Here is a 22762-nt window from a genome sequence, read left to right as displayed (position 1 = left end):
AGCAGAAAATTCAAGCTCATCAGTCATATTTATATGCCACCGGATTCAATAATGTTCAACAATCCAAAGTGTGAAAAGAAATTAAAAAGACCATAGTGCAACACTGTTACAAATGAAAAATTACACGATTTAATTATCACACTTACAAAGTGGAAATAGAAAAAAACCCATCAAATGTAGTCTCCAGTACAATTCTCAGCGATATCGGTAGCTGGAAACCTCATAAATATCGTAGGCTAAATGAAACAACAACATAAAAAATATAAATCAAATAAAATCTGGAACTAACTCTACGTATTTCGTCTAACACATATAGACTTCTTCAGGAGTATAAAAAGTGCTGGTTAGTGCATAAATAAAGTGCTGTAGTGTATAGAGACCAGAGCCTTTTCTTTTAAATGTCCCTCCTTCAGCTGTCCACCCTCCTTCGGCTGTCCACCAATCACTTCGCTTCTTCACACGTGATGTTACTTGTTCGGATGGCTGTAATCCATATATGGACTTCCGGCGGTTCTTTGCAAATGCGTTCCATACACCCGGAAGTTGTGATGATATGTTCGCCGCGGTCGATGACGTCAATCCGCCTGGAACGCATAGTGTGTTCCAAATCGTCCATACATACACGGGATCATTACCCATCTGTGACCACATAGAAGATGAAAAATGTTTAGCGATCAGACAAAGAAGACTTATAATGTGAAGTCATATACATATGACATATTCTCTAAAAAACATATTCTCTAAAAAACTATTGATAATCCACTATAAGTGGAATATATAAGCATATAAGTGATTGATTAAAGATATTGTGCATTAATGCATATTAACCAATAGGTTATTATTTGAATATCAAACTTCATGATTTTATAAGCTTTCCAAATGATTCAATATAGTTACAAAATATTTCCAAATGATTTAGGTGCAAGAATCTAAATCTTATTTGCAAAAAATGCCTGTATATCATTGAGTTTGTATCTGTTCCTTATTATGTATTTTTGAGTACATAATGGTGTGTGTTTCTGTACATAACTGTATCTTTATGTGGGTTTGTTTCTGTAGTTTTGTTTTCTCTCTCTCTGTTTTTAAATATATATATGGGTGTTTGTCTGTATATGAGTTTGTCTGTAATTTTTTGTAAATATTAACAATTCCATAAGTGTAATTGTATCAGCTCACATTCTGCTTTGTTTGTTTGCTTTTTGTTTGTTTTTGTCATTTCTTTACCCCTTTTCCAGTGACTCACAGACACCACTACCTAGGGTTCAGCACAGATATTAGATCTTACTATTTGAACCACTCAACCAGGTTACACCAGGCACCAAGAATACACCAATTTGTTTCTTTCAAAATTGTGATTTTTATACAGAATGAAACCCATAGCAGATGGTATAAAAACTGCAGACTCTCTTTGGTTGCAGTAGTAATTCCCAGCAAAATTAGTCACCATAGTCCATTCATATGCGAGCTACTCAATGCATATTTTATATTCCTCTATCAAAGCTTGCAGTCCATCACACTTTTGCTTGTTCTCTGATAATCCATCTGCTGACAATAAGGTTGCCTCTGTACCCCAGTGAAAATCCTGATAACAACCCAACCTGGCAATGATCATCCGATGACAATATGGCCTAACCTCTACTCTAGCACTGATCTCTATGCAAATTTAGAGATTGGTTAAGAGCCTAGATTAACTTGATCTAGTGTTTGAATGGGATATCCTAGAAATTATCAGGATGGATTATACATCAATTTATTATTAACTCTACTTTAATCTTCCAACGTGTTGAGAATGTGATAACTAGGTGGATGAGGGGCTAAACTGGCTTGAGTTAGTGACTGAATGTAATAGCATAGAATTTGCCAGAAATGATTGTTGTGGGAATTGTGTTTGTCCTTTTACTGATATCAACTATGTAGACAATTAAGCATATTATTTAACTCTGTTACTAATACTTGTATGTATACACATGTATACATAAATGTATTACTATAAATATACAAATAACACCCATTGTACTCTGCATGAAATAACAAAATAATTAATATGGGCCTTTATGTTTATGTGTCTGTGTGTGTGTGTGTGTGTGTGTGTGTGTGTGTGTGTCTTATATATACTGAACATAATTTTCATGTTTTAATATTTTTTTTATATATGTATATATATTTTATATTATTTTTTTTTAGAAATTATTGTAAATGTTTATCCAAATATAGTCTCTGTATTTGTCTCTGGGTATGAATATGCTTTGTGTGTTTATGTGTGAGTGTGTGTGTGTATGTATCACTGTATAGCACTGTGTGTGTGTTTCACTGCTATATAGTTGCATTAGCGTGTCTGAATGGCTGTGTCTGTATATAAGTATACATGTTTCTGCATGAGAAAAATATTTGTTTCAGGTGCATAAAGTTTTGCTTGAGTCTCAGGCCTTTCTTAGTTCTGGAACTTAGCAGTACGGTATGTAATAGAGAGGTAGGATGTGTAATATCGCTGACTGTCTATCACACAAAGTAAAGGCCACTTCATGCCTCTTGACTTCCACAAATACTTTTAAATGCCAGCCACTTGCTCAGCGTGTAGCAAATTTATGAAAAAGAAAGAAATGCATTAAAAAGAGGATGATGATTCAACTAGGATGCAAGTAGGCCTCCATATGAAGCCCCTAAAATCACCAAGCAACACATATTGGGCAGAGTGAAGAGGTCAATAGGAGAACAAGTTCCACATGGTCAATACTCCAGCCTTGATCACCACATACATCATTACAGTCCGTCTAGTTCATGATAGCATGCATACATTTTTTTTACATAATATATCCATTGTGCCAATTTATTTTCTTAATAAACACAGATTTAACATTACACTTTGAGTTATCATTTTCAATCTTATCCTTCTTGGAATAAGCTCCCTTCTCACATCCAAATAACTTATCTCATTTTGTTAATTTGCACTTGATAAGTATGGCTTTTATTTAGATTCGTAAGTTATGTATATGCAGTAACTTGTCATATAAGAAAAATGACTTGCTATTTTTGCCTCTTTTTTATTATTTTTACTTTGCTCATCTCAACATGTTTCACAAAGATAAGTGAGTTCATGTATTCATATAGATGTACATGCGTATCCACTATATAAAAAAAAGCTATAACAATTAGGTGCTCTAAGGATTTCTAGCATAAATAATATCCTGTACATTTTTGTTCTTGGTTATTTCTTACAGTATATAATGGTTTTATTATTTGTAATGTGTTTATCAGCAACAGGCAAAATGCCAACTCCCACTCAGGATATTCAATCCACCTTTCAACAAAGTTTGCCTACTGGACAAGATGAGTTAATATTGCTTCAAGAGAAGGTTAAGATGGGCATTCTAAGCATGGACGAAGCTCTTCACAAATTTCAGCTGTGGCAGAATGAAAAGGCTAGCTTAGACCTTCTTCAAAAGGTACCTTAACCAGTTAATTACTATGCACCACTTCAATTTAGCAGAATAATTATGATTAAAGGAATACTCTATTATTAGCAATACAAACATATACTCCTAACGTGAGAGCGTAATACTAGCTAGGTAGATTATTGCCCCAGAAGTCATAAAAGAAATCTATTTATTTACCTTTTTTTTCCTACAGCACACTATTTTAAAATTAAGCCAAAAAATACAAGCAGATATACAATCATTTAGAAATTATTTGTAGATTGCATCAGGATGAGTTTTCTTCTTAAGAATTAATTGATACGGTACTTATATTTTCACAACCTACAGTGATACAGTATTTGGGTATATAAACTTAAAATGGATATTTGCTATCATTATTAGAATCCTACCAATCGTTACACAAGGCATGTAAGTAAATATAGTTAATCCAATGTTTCTTTAAAACTTTAGAAGAAGATACGGCAGTTGCGTGACAGCATTATTGGTGACAAGCCAGAAGATGAAAAGCTTTATGGTAAGATATGCCAATAAAATTCAATTAACAATATTTGTAGAACACATAGTAGGGTAATAATATACTAAAAAAAATGCATTAAGCCATTTTAACTAAGGTAAAACTAAAGCATTGAGCTACTCTGTTATATGCAATCACTGACCAAGACTTTAGAATATCTAAGAACATTAGTCAAAGGTCACAGCAGATAAGAATTTAAAGCTTGGCAAGAAGTAAAGTAATTTGTTTCTTCAAAATGGGCTTAGCACAGTTACCCACTCACCTCACAGAAAATAAAGAATGAATGAAACAATAGATATAACTATCTAAAACACAAGTTGGAGTACCTAAAAAGTGCTTCTAATAACTCTTACAACCAAAAGTAATTGGGGTGGAAGACATAACAGTGTTTATACACAATCCAGTATGTACATAAAAAGTAGTAAACAAAAATAATCATACTTTTCTGCTGACTTTAAAAAATCCTGACTGTTTTGTACCATACTAAGGCATGAACTAAAACTAGGCCTATCAAGTAGGGCTCCAACTTCAAAACCATATTATCTTCAGCTTTCCTATAATTCCAATGTAACTATATGAATTTCACACAAATGTATTTCCTGTTTCCTGTTTCCATGTTGTAAATCAAAATGTCCAGCTTACACTTTCCACTTGTAACTTTATCAGTACTATTATTCAATACCGTGACATGAACTACAACCTTGACACAGCGCTATAGTACATTATAAAAGTGCTTGAAATTAATCATACAAAGAAAAAGAAAATATTTTAGAATGTCCATTGGATTTAATATTATGGAAGAAAAAATATTCCAGTTGTAGAAGCTGAGTTGCCGCCCACAAAATGCAAATTAGCCAAGAGAATAAAAATGGCTTTTAGTGCAATGTTCTCTTTCAAAATAGTTCCGAAGGTAGTTCATTCCTTTATAAATGTTACAGATAAAAAAGCAGTTAACATTCTTATATGTAAAATTAAAAATATAATCTTAATGACATAGATGTGACAAACTATTTTGTATTTTTATTAACAGACAAAATTACTATTGTTCATCAACCAAATGGTGAGTATCTTACATCTATTGCATACGATAGTGAATATCCTTAATAACAATAGCATTTGGTAAATAAATTTTCATAAAGCAGACAAAAATGATGTTTGTCCTAGATTTAGCTAGCTCAAATCTCAGCCATTTCTATCATGCTGTAATGGTGAGCTTGAGAATTTTACATTTACTAAACGTACAGTAAGTTTTAACTCGTATCCAAAAACTAAACTTACTGAGTTCATAAATTGGTGTGTTGGCTATCAATTTAACCAAAACAGAACAAGTGATAAATCATATCCGTCAACTCTTTTATTAATCTACTCTTTTTTATTTTATTTTTTATTTTAATTAGGAAAACATTTGCCTGTATTACAGACACTAAATAATTATTTTTTTTGTAATTCTTTATTTTTGTTGTGCACAGCTTACATAATAGGTTTGGCTTGCCACAAAAACAGTAGTACGCGTTAGAATACTATAACATTGCAAACATTGCGGTAGTGGTTCTGCACAATTTTTATATGTTTAAATGTAGGAAGAGCATATGGTAAGATAAAGAGGTTAGTAGTTAGGTAAAAAAACGGGGTGTCTTGCTAGGTGTTATGAGGGCAGGCTGCCACAGGATATCAGCGTGTCAAAGATTGGTTGTCAGGCAGCGCTGTGATACTAGGGAATAGTGATGTCGCGAACATAAAATTTTCGGTTCGCGAACGGCGAACGCGAACTTCCTCAAACGTTCGTGAACGGGCGAACTGGGCGAACCGCCATAGACTTCAATGGGCAGGCGAATTTTAAAACCCACAGGGACTCTTTCTGGCCACAATACTGATGGAAAAGTTGTTTCAAGGGGACTAACACATGGACTGTGGCATGCCGCAGGGGGATCCATGGCAAAACTCCCATGGAAAATTACACAGTTGATGCAGAGTCTGGTTTTAATCCAAAAAGGGCATAAATCACCTAACATTCCTAAATCACAATGGATATGGATTGACATATGACATATTGACACCTTGACATATGGATTGACACCTGTCCTCAGAGACCCTGATACACACTGACACAGAGCAGAATAGGGACTGTTCCCCCTACATAGGGTCACTTGGCAGATATGGATTGACACCTATCCTAAGGATCCCTGATACACACTGACACAGAGCAGAATTGGGACTGTTCCCCCTACATCAGGTCACTTGGCAGATATGGATTAACACCTATCCTAAGGATCCCTGATACACACTGACACAGAGCAGAATAGGGACTGTTCCCCCTACATAGGGTCACTTGGCAGATATGGATTGACACCTATCCTAAGGATCCCTGATACACACTGACACAGAGCAGAATAGGGACTGTTCCCCCTACATAGGGTCACTTGGCAGATATGGATTGACACCTGTCCTCAGGGACCCTGATACTGTCAGGATCGGGACAGGGATCCAACACGCAGAGTACAAACAGTAGCCAGATACGTATACCGGACCTTAGAATGGCCGGACTAACGTAAGTAGTACAGTATAGAATGGTCAAAGACAAGCCGAGGTCGAGGGTAACAGAAGACAGGTAAGCGAGAGACAAGCCGAATCAAGGGTAACAGAGATAAGCAGAGTAAGGTAAACAAGCCGGGTCAAAACCAAAAGGGATAATAGAATACACAAGCACTGAGTGACTAGAGCAAGCTAGAACCACGACAGGGCAATGAGCTAATGAAAGAAGCTCTGTTAAATACCCTGTTCAGAGCAGTAACCACGCCTCCAAGGCGTCCTGATTGGTCCTGCAGCCATTGACTGACAGGTTGTTCCGGGGGAGTGTCCTGATGACTACTTCCTGCCTAGATGCTGTAAAAGGCAGTCACTCCCTCGCGGCCGGCCTAGCATGACCGGATAGACCGCGGGGAAGGGAGCCATCAGACCGTCTGGATGGAGGAACAGCTAAGTCTCTACCTCTTTCGGAGGTAGAGACCACAGGTACCCTGACAGATACACACTGACACAGAGCAGAATAGGGACTGTTCCTCCTACATAGGGTCACTTGGCAGATATGGATTGACACCTGTCCTCAGAGACCCTGATACACACTGACACAGAGCAGAATAGGGACTGTTCTCCTTACATAGGGTCACTTGGTAGATATGGATTGACACCTGTCCTCAGGGACCCTGATACACAAAGACACAGAGCAGAATAGGGACTGTTCCTCTTACATAGGGTCACCATTTTTAGTCCAAGGCAGCTCATCTCATCAGGCCTTTTTTAGTCGAATGTATCGCCCACTGTCAGTCCCTTTGGGATCCATCCCTCATTCATCTTAATAAAGGTGAGGTAATCTAGACTTTTTTGACCTAGGCGACTTCTCTTCTCAGTGACAATACCTCCTGCTGCACTGAAGGTCCTTTCTGACAGGACACTTGAAGCGGGCAGGCCAGAAGTTCTATTGCAAATTGGGATAGCTCAGGCCACAGGTCAAGCCTGCACACCCAGTCAGGGGTGTATCCTGGTTTTGTGCTGCCCTAGGCAGGACAAAACTCAGGCGCCCCCCTCACCTCCACCCCCCCCCCCCCCCCCCGCCACCCCCACCCAACCCTTCCCCCGCCTTCTAAATACACACACACTGACAGATACGCATCCATTAGCTAACTGTTAGCTAATGGATGCGTATCTGTCAGTGTGTGTGTGTGAGTGTATGAGTGTGTCTGTGTGTGAGTGTGTCTGTTAGTGAGTGTGAGTGTGTCTGTTAGTGAGTGTGTCTGTTAGTGAGTGTGTCTGTTAGTGAGTGTGTCTGTTAGTGAGTGTGTCTGTTAGTGAGTGTGTCTGTTAGTGTGTGTGTCTGTTAGTGTGTGTATGTCAGTGTGTGTGAGTGTCTGTTAGTGAGTGTGTGAGTGTGTCTGTTAGCTGCTAACAGACACACTCACACACTCACTAACAGACACACACACACTGACATACACACACTAACAGACACACACAGTCAGACACACACACACTCTAACAGACACACTCTCGCACACACACTCTAACAGACAAACAGACACACTCACACTCACTAACAGACACACACTAACAGACACACTCACACACACTAACAGACACACACAGTCAGACACACTCACACAAACTCTCACACTCGCTAACAGACACACACACACTAACAGACACACTCACACACACTAACAGACACACACAGTCAGACACACTCACACACACTAATAGACACACACACACACTAACACACTCACTAACAGACACACACTAACAGACACACTCACTCACATTAACTCATTTTTTTTTAATTTACCCCCCCAGCCTCCTTACCTTTGGGAATGCTGGGGGGGTTCTCCCTCTCCCTGGGGTCTAGTGGGGCTGCCGGTCGGGCTGCTGGGCTGGTTGCTGGGCGGGCGGCTGGCGAGGGAGCACTTCCTCTGAGCTGTCTGCTCAGCTCCCTCGTGCGCCGCAGAGTGAGGCTGGGAGGCGGAGCCGGAATATGACGTCATATTCCGGCTCCCAGCCTCACTCTGCGGCGCGCGAGGGAGCTGAGCAGACAGCTCAGAGGAAGTGCTCCCTCGCCAGCCGCCCGCCCGCCCAGCCACCAGCCCAGGATGTCTGTTAGCCGCAAGGCTAACAAGGCATTTGCCCTGGGCGTTTGGGGGCGGCTTTTTTTGCCGCCCCCTGGAAAATGCCGCCCAAGGCAAAGGCCTTGTTTGCCTCGCGGCAAATACGCCCCTGCACCCAGTATTCAAGGGCCTCAGACTCCACCAGCTTGTATGGTAAAAGCTGGCGGGCTAATAGTTCAGACAAGCCAGCTGGCAGACGCTGGGCAAGGGTGTGACTTTCTGACATTGGCTTCTTACGCTCAAACATGTCCTTGACAGACACCTGACTATGGGCAGATGAGCGGGAACTGCTCAAGGTGAGAGATGGAGTGGCGATGGTTGAGAGGGGGCAAGGAGGACAGCAGTGGTTGACGTGGCTGAAGATGCTGGACCAGGAGGAGGATGGTGGCTTTGAGTTTGTGTGCTGCTTGTACTCATGTGTTGATCCCATAGGCGTTTGTGATGTGCGATCATGTGCCTACGCAAAGCAGTTGTACCAAGGTGGGTGTTGGACTTCCCACGACTCAGTTTCTTTTGGCACAGGTTGCAAATGGCATCGCTGTTGTCAGAGGCAGACACACAAAAAAAATGCCACACTGCTGAGCTCTGCAATGACGGCATTCTGGTGGTGGACACAGCATGCGTTGATTGACGTGCTGTCGGGCTGACCCCGGGTGCCGATGCATGCTGTCTGACTGTGCCACTAGCTCCTTGCAACGACCTCCCCCTGCTTCCAAATCGTCTCCTCCTCCTCCTCTCTGTCTCCCCATCTGAACTTTCACCCTGTTCTTCTTCTTGCCGAGTGGGCACCCACGTGACATCCATGGACTCATCGTCATCATCAACCGCTTCACTTGTATCTGACAACTCAGCAAAGGAAGCAGCAACGGGTACAACATCATCATCATCACACCGTACGTCCATGTGTGTAATGCTGCCTGAGACATATCCCTGTTATCTACATCCTCTGGCAATAATGGTTGCGCATCACTAATTTCTTCAAACGAATGTGTAAATAACTCCTCTGACATACCAAGTGAAGCGGCTGTGGTTCTAGTGTTGGTGGTGGCGGCAGGCGGGTGAGTGGTATCTTGATAGGTGCCCGAAGCTAAGCTGGAGGAGGATGGTGTGTCAAGGTTCCGAGTGGAAGCTGTAGAAGATTGGGTGTCCTGTGTTAGCCAGTCAACTATGTCCTCAGAACTTTTCAAGTTCAGGGTACGTGGCCTCTGAAAACTGGGCATTATTCTAGGGCAAAAGGGAATCACAGCACCATGACCACGATGCCCCCTGTGGGAGGCCTGCCTCTGCCTGTCATTTTTTTTGGATTAGTGGTACTATGCGTGCAAGCTACTGTGAGACCAGATTTGAGTGGCACTGTGCTGTGGCAGAGGTTGGCAGAGTACACGCTGTAGGCCTGACACATTCGCTTGAAGACAACTAACTGCTATTCAATCTATAACAGTGAAAAAAAAGTTTGTGGGTTTTTAAATGCACGCTATTGTGCCACTAGATATGAGTGGCACTGTGCACACTGGCAGAGTACACGCTGTTTGCCTGACACACGGACGCTTGCAGACAACTAACTGCTAATTAATCTATTACAGTGAAAAACATTTTTTTTGTTTTTAAATGCAAGCTATTGTGACACCAGATATGAGTGGTGGCACTGGGCAAGTGGACACAGTATCCACTGTGAGCCTGACACACAGACGCTTGCAGACAACTAACTGCTATTCAATCTATTACAGTGAAAAATAAGTTTGTGCGTTTTTAAATGCACGCTATAGTGCCACCAGATATGAGTGGCACTGAGCACACTGGCAGAGTACACGCTGTTGGCCTGACACACAGACGCTTGCAAACAACTAACTGCTAATTAATCTATTACAGTGAAACATTTTTTTTGTCTTAAATGCAAGCTATTGTGACACCAGATATGAGTGGTGGCACTGGGCAAGTGGGCACAGTATCCCCTGTGAGCCTGACACACAGACGCTTGCAGACAACTAACTGCTATTCAATCTATTACAGTGAAAAAAAGATTGTGGGTTTTTAAATGCACGCTATTGTGCCACCAGATATGAGTGGCACTGTGCACACTGGCAGAGTACACACTGTTGGCCTGACACAGACGCTTGCAGACAACTAACTGCTAATTAATCTATTACAGTGAAATTTGTTTGGGTTTTTAAATGCAAGCTATTGTGACACCAGATATGAGTGGTGGCACTGGGCAAGTGGGCACAGTATCCACTGTGAGCCTGACACACAGACTCTTGCAGACAACTAACTGCTCTTCAATCTATAACAGTGAAAAAAGTTTTTTGTTTTTAAATGCACGCTATTGTGCCACTAGATATGAGTGGCACTGTGCACACTGGCAGAGTACACGCTGTTGGCCTGACACACAGACGCTTGCAGACAACTAACTGCTAATTAATCTATTACAGTGAAAAAAAAATTGTTTTTAAATGCAAGCTATTGTGACACCAGATATGAGTGTTGGCACTGGGTAAGTGGGCACAGTATCCACTGTGAACCTGACAGAGAAGCTGTCAGGCAGGCAGGCAGGCAACTGCAATTAGATTACACAAAAAAAAAAAAGCCGACTGATGTTCTAGCCCTTAAAAGGGCTTTTTGGGGGTGCTGTCCTTACAGCAGAGATCAGAAGAGTCCTTCAGGACTGTAGTGGACACTGAATACACTAGCCTAGCTATACATTTCCCTATCAAAAAGAGCAGCAGCTTCACTTTCCCTCCTCTATCTAAGAATGCAGCTTCAGAATGAATCTAAAATGGATGCTGTACAGGAGGTGGGAGGGTCTGGAAGGGAGGGTCTGCTGCTGATTGGCTGGAATGTGTCTGCTGACTGTGAGACACAGGGTCAAAGTTTAGTGAATGATGACGAATAGAGGGCGGATCGAACTGCGCATGTGTTTGCCTGCCGTGGCGAACGCGAACACGCTATGTTCGCCGGGAACTATTCACTGGCGAACAGTTTGGTGCATCACTACTAGGGAAGCATGATTAGTCGTCTTTACTGAACAGGGTCTGCCCAAGTGTTAAGAGCTAGTAAGCCTCTGGGTTGCTTAAAATTACATGAGCTTCAACATATATGGTTAAACTAAGGCATCACTAAGCTGAAATAAAAATTTAACAAGGTAACATTGCTTTCTAGGTTATGAGAGATCAAATATAAACCACAAGCTTGATAGGAACTGTTAGGGTTCCCGTGAGGTTTGTCCCAGGTCAGTCCATTTGCCAGGCAACATAAGGGGCGCAGAGGGAGGCAGTGTTAGTGGTCTTCAACAATTATCCCATGCATGCCATCGTGGACAGTTCATCCCATGTTTGGGTATCTCGGTCCCCCTGTCCGGCGTACGGGAAGTTAGGCTGTGCTGCAAATGCTGTAGGCTGGCTGGGACACCCTGGGTTCGGCGCGGGTCGCTTCTCCCTCTCTGGTGGCGGGTTGGTTTCCGCACACCACAGTCTTGGTGTTGCTTAGGGTTCGTATCCTTCTGTGGAGGGGGGTGGCTGGTGGCTCTGTTGTGCCGGCGCTGTCTGCAGCGGTGAGGCCGCGATCTGTATGCATGGTGCTTTGGGGTTTTGCATCTCTTGGCCCCCGGCGCTGGTGGGCTCACCGTCGTGGGTAGTGGTGGCCGCGAGGTGATAATACTTGGGGAGGGCTTCTCTTTCAGCCTGGTCCCGTTCTCACGAGTCTCTCCTCCGAGTTGAGGTGATGTGGGCTGCGGGTGTATTTCCACAGGCTCCCAGAGCCTCTCAATTAATTTCTCCAGCCTCCGCCAGGCTTGTTCCGTGGGGCTGAGCTGGAGCGCTTCAGACTGCGTGTGTCTGGGCTCACTCTGACAGAAGACAGCCGCCATCTTGTGTTGTGCGGTAGTGGGTTGGCAAGGGCTAGTGCAGCTGTGGGGATCGTTATCGCCACTGATTGCAAACTTGTGCAGACCGGGATAACCCCCACCGGTCCAAAGGGGGGGGGGGGGGTTAAGCTCGAAGCTCAATACGTTGTGGTGTCTTTTGATTCCCGTCTAGGAGGTCGGCCGTTCCTCCTGCCCGGGTCTCGCTAGGCCGCAGTTTTCCAGCATCTGGTTCTAAATAATTATTTTCTTGCTACTTGTGTTTATATTAATGACCCTATCCTGAAATATTGTGTTATGGATTTTTCTTCAACATTTTATTGACACAACAAGGTTCATCCCATCCAAATAGCTAACTAATTAACTGCTTCAAAAGATAAATCAAGGTTGCCATTGACACATTTCTGTTTTTAATCTGGAGAAGGAAGCTGTAGGAAGGCACAGAGGGATTTCCACGGGTCTTGTTGTCATGCTTATAGATGGATAAAAAGATACATAATACACTTAATGAATGATATGTAATCCATATTGATTTATGGGGAACTTTGTAAACTGGCTGAGTCAGTCAGAATATGTGGAAATCTCCTATTCACAGACAATAGATAGATCTGTCCATGTGGCATCTTACCCCATCTATTGTGCTTTATGTGCAGTTTCTTAATGCTTTATGCAGGTGCCACATTTGCATAGTGTGACGAACCCTGCTGCATAGGCCTGTATTGCGGGTTCATCTGTTCTCCTTGGATTCGTGGATTTCCTGTCCGTACGCTGTTGTTTTTTCGTTTTCTAAAGTACCGAGTAAAACTACCGAACATCGGCCACCCAGGAGAGGAGTGTGCGGCTCATTAACACCTTGACCACAAATTAGAACGCTGTGGTTAGCCGCAAACACCTCTCCATTCCATCGTACGGGTGGTCGTCGTTCGTATGCCGACCACGAGGCGGCGGCCATTTTGGACACGAGGCGAATCAGCGGTGTTCGGTGCGAAACCCATGGATCTAAAAACGGACTCTTTATCTACCGAACACCGCTGGAGACGGCCGTCTCCCCTCCTATTCCCTGGGAGGCATACGAACCCTGTTCCGTTCGGGGGTTTCCTTCATCCGTAGGAACTTACCCAGATAGCCGTCCCATGGAGTCATTCGTGTACCGAAGGACTTATGAGAGACTTTGACTCCATGGCGATTGGACTGTGTACTTCGGATCTGAGCGCTATTCGGTAGGAATATGCCCTCAGATTCAGGCTATCTGGGGATATGTGACACGAACACTATGGATTCGGTACTTCGGATTTTATGTATTTTATTGCACTTTTTGTGTTTGTGTTTAAAATGGCGATGGTTCCTATCCTCGGAGTTAATTAGGTTTCTCCCTAATTATCTCCAGGATAGGAAGAGATGTATTATGGGTAAAATGGGGAGGGCTTGTGTTATAGCCACTGCGATTGGCTACTGTCTAATATATTTTACAGTCTTCCACCAGGTCCCCTAGGGGAGTGTCTACCTGGTGGAGACCTGCATAAATACTGGGCAGGTAGCCCCCATTAAACACATTCTGCTTGACCTTCAAAACGGAGCTTTGTCTCGTTTGTGGAGGGATTGACTATTGGGACAGCGTTTTCGTGTATTTATAGCTGTGGAAGGATTTCGGATGGATTGCTGATCGGGAGTTACCGTGTTCGTATGCTCCGGTCGGGAGTTTTATGATCGGCTATGCTGGAATTGCATTTTTGGGAAAAGGGGATTATCGCCTAAACCGATTTTTCCCCTTTTATGCTGAAACGGTCCGTAACACATAGTAATAATGTTCCAGTAAGATGCAGCTGTAACAACATGGTTCATGGAAGCCATGTTACTGGCAATCACAAAGACGCATTATGATGGTTAATAAATATTCTTTATGATATTCTTTCAGTACATGTTTGTCTGCATGAACTTCTCCAACAGTTTTACCATTTTAACGGTAATGCTTAATGACCCCTGGAAATGACCCCTGCATGATAGACTATGCAAAGGCAGGCTCTCATTATTATTAGCATTTATATAGTGCCAAGATATTCCCCAGTGCTTTACAATTATAGAATGAGGATATTTCACAAGTAATTGACATGCAAAATAATATTAACAGAGACACGACGTGAAGAAGGCTCTGATCAAACAGGCTTACAATCAATGTGCCTAAAATGTGTTATTAGGCTTATAACTCTGATAAAAACATCCAGCTTTTTTATTTTGTTTATTTTACTATTCTTATTTAGTTGTCTTATCCAGATAATTTTTACATAGATTAACAAATTATACAATGATTGATATTAACATTTTGATACAGATGTTGAGTTGTGTTGCAGTCATTATAAAGTAAAGAACAATCACAGTAGCATACAAATAATAACAAAGTTACATACAACTAATTATAGAATAGCAACGTTCCATTGAATTATGGTTTCTATCTATCCTCAATAAAACTGATGGAGTTTCAGTTGGAGAGGTAGAATTCAGGGTGCAGTTTTCACTGGTAAAGAGAAATAAATATTCGTAAGGGTACTTTTTAAAATTGATTATTATATTTAAAATAAAAGGACATGCATAACTTGCCAAGTATTTTTTTAAACCAGCAAGCAAACACTTTTAAACAAATATACAACCCAAAATAAAGCAAACAAAATTTAATAAACATCTATTCACTTACTATAAACTTGGTCAGATTGCATTACTAGGCACGGCTCTCAGCTAGGGAGGTTTCTTCAGGCTCTTACTTACAAATCTCAGTTACAGATCAGTCCACTAATGAGAGAAACATGACATAATTTTGCAACAGCAGGAGAGAGAACCCCAACACTGAAACCTAGTTTGCATGATCACATTGATCAGACTTTCTTTAAGATTTCCTTTTAATGCATTTGCACTGTGAGGGAAAAAAATATATATATAATTTGAGCGAATGCAGTATAGCAGAAACATATACCTGCACATTTTGCACTTGAAAGGACTTCTAGCACAAACAACATTTAAAAAAAAATTGTTATAGTAATATATCAAGCAAATTAGTACCACATCTATGCCTTATTAATTGAAAGATGTGATACGTTAAAGATTCTGTATATTTGTTACGGTGGCATTTTGCACATATTTAAATATGTGCTGTGCAAAAAAAGAGAACAAGCACAGTTTTCTATTTACTAAATAAATCCCAAAGTTTTAGCTATGCAAAATTCAGTCTGTATACCAACATCTTTAATAGGAACACACTTTAAGCACTACAACCACAACAGTGGTTATAGTGCTAGTAATCCCCATGGTGCCATCCCTTCTTAATCTGTCAAACTATTTTGTCTATGATTTGAACTCCTCATTGGCTGAGGTCAATCAGCTGACATGTCCCGCCAATTGGGAACCTGCACTAAAATATTGTGACAGAGTATACTGGTACAGCTCCAGGGCACCTCTGGCACTATAACTGCTACAATGGGTTACACTGGTTGTGTCGTTTGGAGTACTCCAAATTATCTTATTGCATGTAAAAAAAATTTGATAAATATGTTATATGTAATATCACAAGTCTTTTGCTGTTTTGTTTCAGTGCTGCCTGCAAAACAAAGAATGCAGTCTAAGGACTTAGATAATAGCATATACCAAAGACCCTTCAACCCTGCAGTAAGTGATTTATTACATTAAATATATATATATATTTCTGCACTAAATGTTGGTCAGATTACTCACAGGGAATAGATACTTGAGTAAGTGTATAGTTATTAGTCCAAATTGTTATGGTTTTATTTCAGATGCACATCTTAAATAACACAATTGTTGGAACATTTTAGCAATTAGGTGTCGTTTAGGGACAGCAACTAATAATAAAGAGGAAGCGAAAGGATGATAAGTGACAGTGATGATTCATTTACAATGTTACCCATCTTCTTGGGATTTAAACAAAAGACAGTCAGTTGTGGCGGGCTGACATCTGAGATGTGAAATATAGGCCAGACAAGTTTGAAAAAAACTCCACTTAATTATCTTGTTACTATCCCTTTGTAAAATGTGTCTATAATTTGAAATAAATAATATAATAGGATTTTACCCATCTCTTAAGGAAATCACAATTAACTTATATTTATACGTACCAGTTTTTTCAATCTAGCTTTAAAAATAAAAAAAACAGACATACTGAAGAAGTCCACCCAACACCCATGCAGTTGTCCTGATTAGATGCTAAGATCAATAGTCGTCAGTTGTCTTCTTTGCAGAACAAGTACTATAGGCAAAATGTGTGCATAGAACAAATATCTGATTTTATTTTTCTTCAACTATAATGTCTAGTTATATTTAAACATAATATTTAGTAACAAGCAAGCAATCACGGCAAATGTGAAATGCATTGAAATGCTTGACAGAGGCACATTATCCAGTTTTATATGTGCAAAATGTTAAATAACAACATGAGAAAAGCAAAGCGGAGACCGAAAAAAAAAAAAAAAAAGAGAGACAGGGAGCCAACTGTTACAGAACAGTGTATATATAGGGACAGTTAATCCACGCCTCCAAGCCCTCTGGGCTCTCATATCCTAGCATACAGTGACTTCTCTATGGCAAAATCGTAGGTGTATCACAATTAGCACCACTCATGCACCTACATTCCCCAATGCTTCTCCTTGAGGAGCATTGACTTAAACCATCAAACTGGAGGCAGGCCACCATGATGGCATCAGGCGACAAAGAGCCACAGCAACACCCATGGACACTCAGTGATGGAGAGAAGGTGAGCAATATATTTTCGATTTAGTTCATTTTGAATTTGGGGTGGAGAGGGAATAACATTAATAACATTAAGACTGTAGCGTTATTAAAACAAACAGATATGTGTTACTATTTTTAGTGTCCCTTTAATCAGCTAGTACCCGTTCTAAACACAGAACATGGACTTATTTGTCAACATGTATTTATTTATTTTTTTGCACTTTATGAGTGCATGTCCCAAAAGATTTCAAATAATTGGTCACAAGTTTTATATAGGCAGCAAATTAGTTTTACAACAAACTGTCTTGCAGCAGAGAAACTATGAATTATATCACAAATCCTAACACAGCAGCAAAATCACATCTGGTGCAATAACTGTTGTGTATGTAGCAAATTGGCCAAGCATTGTTAAATGTCGCTCACGCTGCTCATGGAAGTACAGCATGTACATTTTGTGGTAAAAGCAAAATGTAATAATACTCTACCCTCATTGATGCATACAATTTCCATTTTGTGCATCAGCCACATATCATAAGTCAGACCTATTTTCACAGTTCTGCCTAAATGCCCTACTGGATATGCAAATATTTAGTGTAGTGTATGTAAGGGTAGGAAATGTGTGTAGGGGCAAAGTGTGTATACAGTGGCATACAGTGGGGTGGGTGATGAAGGAACCATTTAATTATGTTTATTATTATTTAGGTGTATTTTTCAAGTTTATTCCATACTCCCTGCTTCTTACCTTTATCCAAGGAGTAGAGACATTCAGATCTTTGGTGGTTTGGCGGTGAGTAACTCTAGCCTGCACATCCACCGGGTGCAAACTTAGGATACTTTTCTTCCGAGTTCCAGCACTGTGTGGTGTTGGAGCACTGTCATGATAACCTGTGACAATGCATGAATGCTTGTGGATTGTAAGAATACTCTCAGTCTGTACCCAGCAGAGGTGCAGGCTAGAGTCTCCCAGACTCCCTTCCCCGCCATACATGCACTGATCAGGTAACCAGGCATTTTTGCAGCTGTGTGTGTATATATACACACATCCCATCCATATATAAGACCATCCCAGACCACCAGTAGAAACAAATATATGATTATGTCATACTTTACTGTTACTGTACAGTTATCGCACTTCCACTACTTTTGTGATAGTGACGGTAAGTGAGTGTGACAAGTTTGTGAAGTCAGGGGCTTCAGCAGAGTGACTGAGGGGTGGCAGTGTATAGGGGCTTTATATGTGGGGGGTGGAGAAACAGTATTTGGGCAAACGGAGTTAAAACACAGTCTCCCCATAGTGTAATAGCCTTTTTTTTTATTCTTTATTTTAAGTTTTCAAGGTGAGTACAAACATTTGGTGTGTGTGCACCATAACAATTGCCTTTAAAAAAATAATATATATATAACAGGAAGGGGGCAAAGAAACACTAACTCAGGGCCGGCCTTAGGCATTTGGGCGCCCTGTGCAAAAAATCTTCACAGCGCCCCCCCTTCCCCCACTCCTTACCCCTTCCCACACACCCTGTCACACACACGCGCAGACAGTCACACACACACGCGCAGACAGTCACACACACATGCGCAGACAGTCTATCACACACACACACACAGGCAAACAGACACACACAGGCAGACAGCCACACACACACTCACTAACAGACACAGACACGCACTAACATACACAGACACACACTAACATACACAGACACACACTAACAGACACACACTAACAGACACACACACACACTAACAGACACACACTAACAGACACAGACACACACTAACAGACACACACACAGACACACACACACACACACTAACATACACACACACACACTAACAGACACACACTAACATATACACAGACACACACTAACATACACACACACACACTAACAGACACACACTAACATACATACACACACACACACACTAACAGACACAGACACACACTAACATACACACACACACACACACTAACAGACACACACACTAACATACACACACACACACCCACATTAACACATTTTTTAACATTTATTTAGACCCCCCCCCCCCCAGCCTCCTTACCTTTGGGAATGCTGGGGGGGGGTCTCTTCCTCCCTGGTGGTCCAGTGGCTGCTGGGCGGTCGGGCGGCACTGGCGAGGGAGCACTTCCTCTGAGCTGTATGCTCAGCTCCCTCGCGCGCTGCAGAGTGAGGCTGGGAGCCGGAATATGACGTCATATTCCGGCTCCCAGCCTCACTCTGCGGTGCGCGAGGGAGCTGAGCATACAGCTCAGAGGAAGTGCTCCCTCGCCAGCCGCCCGCCAGCGCCGCCCGACCGCCTAGTAGCCAGGCATGTCTGTTAGCCGCAAGGCTAACAAGACATTTGCCTTGGGCATTTGGGGGCGGCTTTTTTTGCCGCCCCCTGGAAAATGCCGCCCAAGGCAAATGTCTTGTTAGCATTGCGGCTAACAGACATGCCGTGTGAGCTATGCGGCCGCAGGGCGCCCCCTGCACCATGGCGCCCTGTGCGGCCGCACAGCTCGCACACCCCTAAGGCCGGCCCTGCCTAACTGATGGTCCTAGAGCAGCTACAGGTCTTTCAGTCTGGCGCTCTGTGATGACATCAGAGCACAGGCTGGAAAACCTGACATCTGTGCTCTGAAGCCCTCACAGAATGCCGGAAGCACTACCACCAGAGAGGAACCATTGCAAAAAGGCAACCAGAGAGGAACCATTGCAAAAAGGCAGCACAGGAAGGTATTTTGATCTCCCAGCTGGCTGGAGGGGGGCCCGAACAGAACCTTAGCTCCATCTGGCTCTGGTGTGGCAACCCCTTCAAGTGGCACTTAGGGCATGTGCCATACCTGCCATACCCTAGGTATGCCACTGAAGGATATGCATAAACATATAAATATTTTGTAAACCCGGTCCTGGTATACTGCAAGCAAAACTAAAAATATTTATTCAAGGATAACTCAACTGCTACCAGCTCTGCAGGACCAGACAGGCAATGCTAACACATTCTATCTTTTCCCAATACATGTAACCTCTCCAGAGCTGGATTGCATGATAAGCAACCCTCCTATGGCCCAAGTTCAACTCCCAATGGAGCTCCTGGTCTAATTTGGCCCCTTCTCCCAAAATCCTTCACTGGTGGTCCATGGTTCCTTGCAGTTCTGGCACTCCATGAGGGAGTCAGACCACAGGCAACGAGAATCCCAACCTGCACTCTGACATCCTCACAGAGCACTTGACCAGACCAATGGATGCACCAACAGCTCATTGGACCACCAGGGAGCCCACTGGGCCTCCAAGGAATGTAGGCCCCATTATTTCCCCTTTCCTTCATGGGAGGTAAGTAGGAGGGTGGCAAATGTAATAAATAAAAATAAAAGGAATTACTATGTGGGGAGACTGTGTTTAACACACACACATAGTCCCCATACATACTTACATGCCATGTCACAATTACTGACCTCCCAAGCTTGTTGCACCCATTACCTGCCACACTGACCCACCCTCAAATCTCACACTCACTCCTCTCATGCTTTAACAACACCACCCAAACCCTGTCAGTCACATGCCTCACCATGCTACACTCAACCCCTCCCTCTTTAACACTTGCAGTCACCTACTTACATACCCTATCACAGGCACCCCCTGAAGATAGTCATAAATACAACACTCAAACTCTCACAACACACGCAGCCCCCTGTTGCACACAAAACACAAGCAAGTGCCCCACACATAACCGTTCCCAGACACACAAAGATACTCGGGTACATCCAGGTACACAATGCCAGAGACACACTCAGTCATAATTACACACATATTTGCAGGCACATATGCATGTACACGATGCCAGAGACACAGAAACACTAATTCAGAAATGTGACCACACACACGCTCTCAGGTATATACACAGGTACATAATGCTAAGATACAGATATACTCCGCCTCCACCACACAAACAACACATGCTCACACAAAACATAATGCCCATGGCTGAAGGAGGGGACCCAATTTGGCACCCTGTCCATGGCCCTAGGCAACTTTAATCCTGCTCTGAACATCATATCTATATCTAGCACCATACACTCTCCTACTCCTGAGAGAAGCTCTATAAAGGTTTTTTCATATTACTATGAGGGGTGAGGCAAATGTTCTGTAGGTATATGCAGTGAACACTGCACTCTACATGATCCCATATTAATAAAACACCAAATATAAACATATAACCACATGTTATAGGTTTAAATCCATATAAAATAATTAGAGCTCAAGTCTGGCATCTTACTGGTCAGAACCAATTAGACAGTATGCCTAAATCTGTTGATATGCATATATGTAGCTTTCCAACATCATGTAAATATATTTTGCTATTAAACTTGAACTTTTTTTTTATATTTCAGGCTCTCAAGAAATAGGAAGAAAATGTTTTCTGAGTGAACCACAAGTACATAACTATTAAAGAAGATTGATATTAGAATGTTGGAAAACTATGCTATATTAGAAAAGTTTGTCTATCTTCATGGATTGTCTACATTTTTTTGCTGTATAACTTTGTGCAAGAATACTGCTAGCTTGTTATTTTAGATATTAAAGATATTACAGGTAGCTACATAAAATGTGAAATCATAATGTTGACCTAACTTCCAGTCTTTTGACATATGTAGCCACTCCTGAAATCATACATGAAGTATTGCAGGTTGAACATTGATCTATATATGTGCTGATGTGATGTTATGACCACAAAAAGGTATTGTTATTTTTTTATTATTAATTTAAATAGCTTGATCAGTCTTGTATTCAGTCTAAAAAGCTCAAAATAAGTGCACAATTAAAGAAAAAAATATAAATCAAATATTGATTAAATAGGAAAGTGCTTGCCTACAGGTGTCATTTGGTTAAAACATAACATTTAATACATTTGTTTAAAAGCCCCGTTGAAGAGTCGCCTTACCGGCGAAACGCACGTCGGGGCTCTGCTATGCACTATACTCTATCATGATTACTTCAAGACACTTGTTTTTTCATTAAGTCTTAGACACTATGTCCTCTGCAAGAGAGATAGGCAGGGCATTTGCATGACTTTCTTTTTCCCATATTAGTGCTTACCTTAGACTAGCAGACAGTTTCTTATACAGATTAGGTGCCCTTCAAGGCACAGCTTAGCAACTCACAGTATGATCGGTGAACAGCACTTTTTGGGAAAAGAGACATGCATTGAACAATCCAATTTGTGTATCTGACAAGAGATTTTCAGGCTGAGTTCCTCTCCTATAGAGTGTATTACCTAGCACAGTTACACTGATAGTTCCCTTCAAGGGAAATTGATACAATAGTATACTAAACTATAGTTAGTAGTTATATTTTACTCTATTGATATTTAGTGTCTCTTATAATTGTCAGCTTAATTTTCACTGGCATTTCTGAATGTACACTATTAATTACTTATACTTGGACTCATGCTGTAATCTCAGTAATAATTAGGATTATTCTACAATAGTCCTTTTTTGTTTTATTTTCTTTATACATTTTTCTTTTTGTCCTATTAATAGCTTTAGAATGTAATAATATTTTTT

At 41.6% G+C, this 22762-nt stretch overlaps 1 protein-coding gene across 1 annotated transcript in view; it reads left to right on the top strand.

Annotated features, from left to right (window-relative positions):
• The window catches only part of BANK1 (B cell scaffold protein with ankyrin repeats 1), a 315795-nt gene extending 293873 nt beyond the window's left edge, over nt 1–21922 (top strand). Inside the window, exons 12-16 of the mRNA XM_063458569.1 lie at nt 3256–3443; nt 3885–3948; nt 4979–5008; nt 16040–16113; nt 21590–21922. Coding sequence (XP_063314639.1) covers nt 3256–3443; nt 3885–3948; nt 4979–5008; nt 16040–16113; nt 21590–21604 — 371 coding nt within the window. The 3' untranslated portion in view covers nt 21605–21922. The remainder of the gene's footprint in view (nt 1–3255; nt 3444–3884; nt 3949–4978; nt 5009–16039; nt 16114–21589) is intronic.
• The last annotated feature ends 840 nt before the right edge of the window (nt 21923–22762 follow it).

Source organism: Pelobates fuscus, chromosome 6, assembly GCF_036172605.1.
Source record: "Pelobates fuscus isolate aPelFus1 chromosome 6, aPelFus1.pri, whole genome shotgun sequence".
NCBI classification, from domain to species: domain Eukaryota; kingdom Metazoa; phylum Chordata; class Amphibia; order Anura; family Pelobatidae; genus Pelobates; species Pelobates fuscus.
The sequence above is the reverse complement of the archived record's forward strand: the minus strand, read 5'-3'. Positions and strand labels throughout refer to the sequence as shown.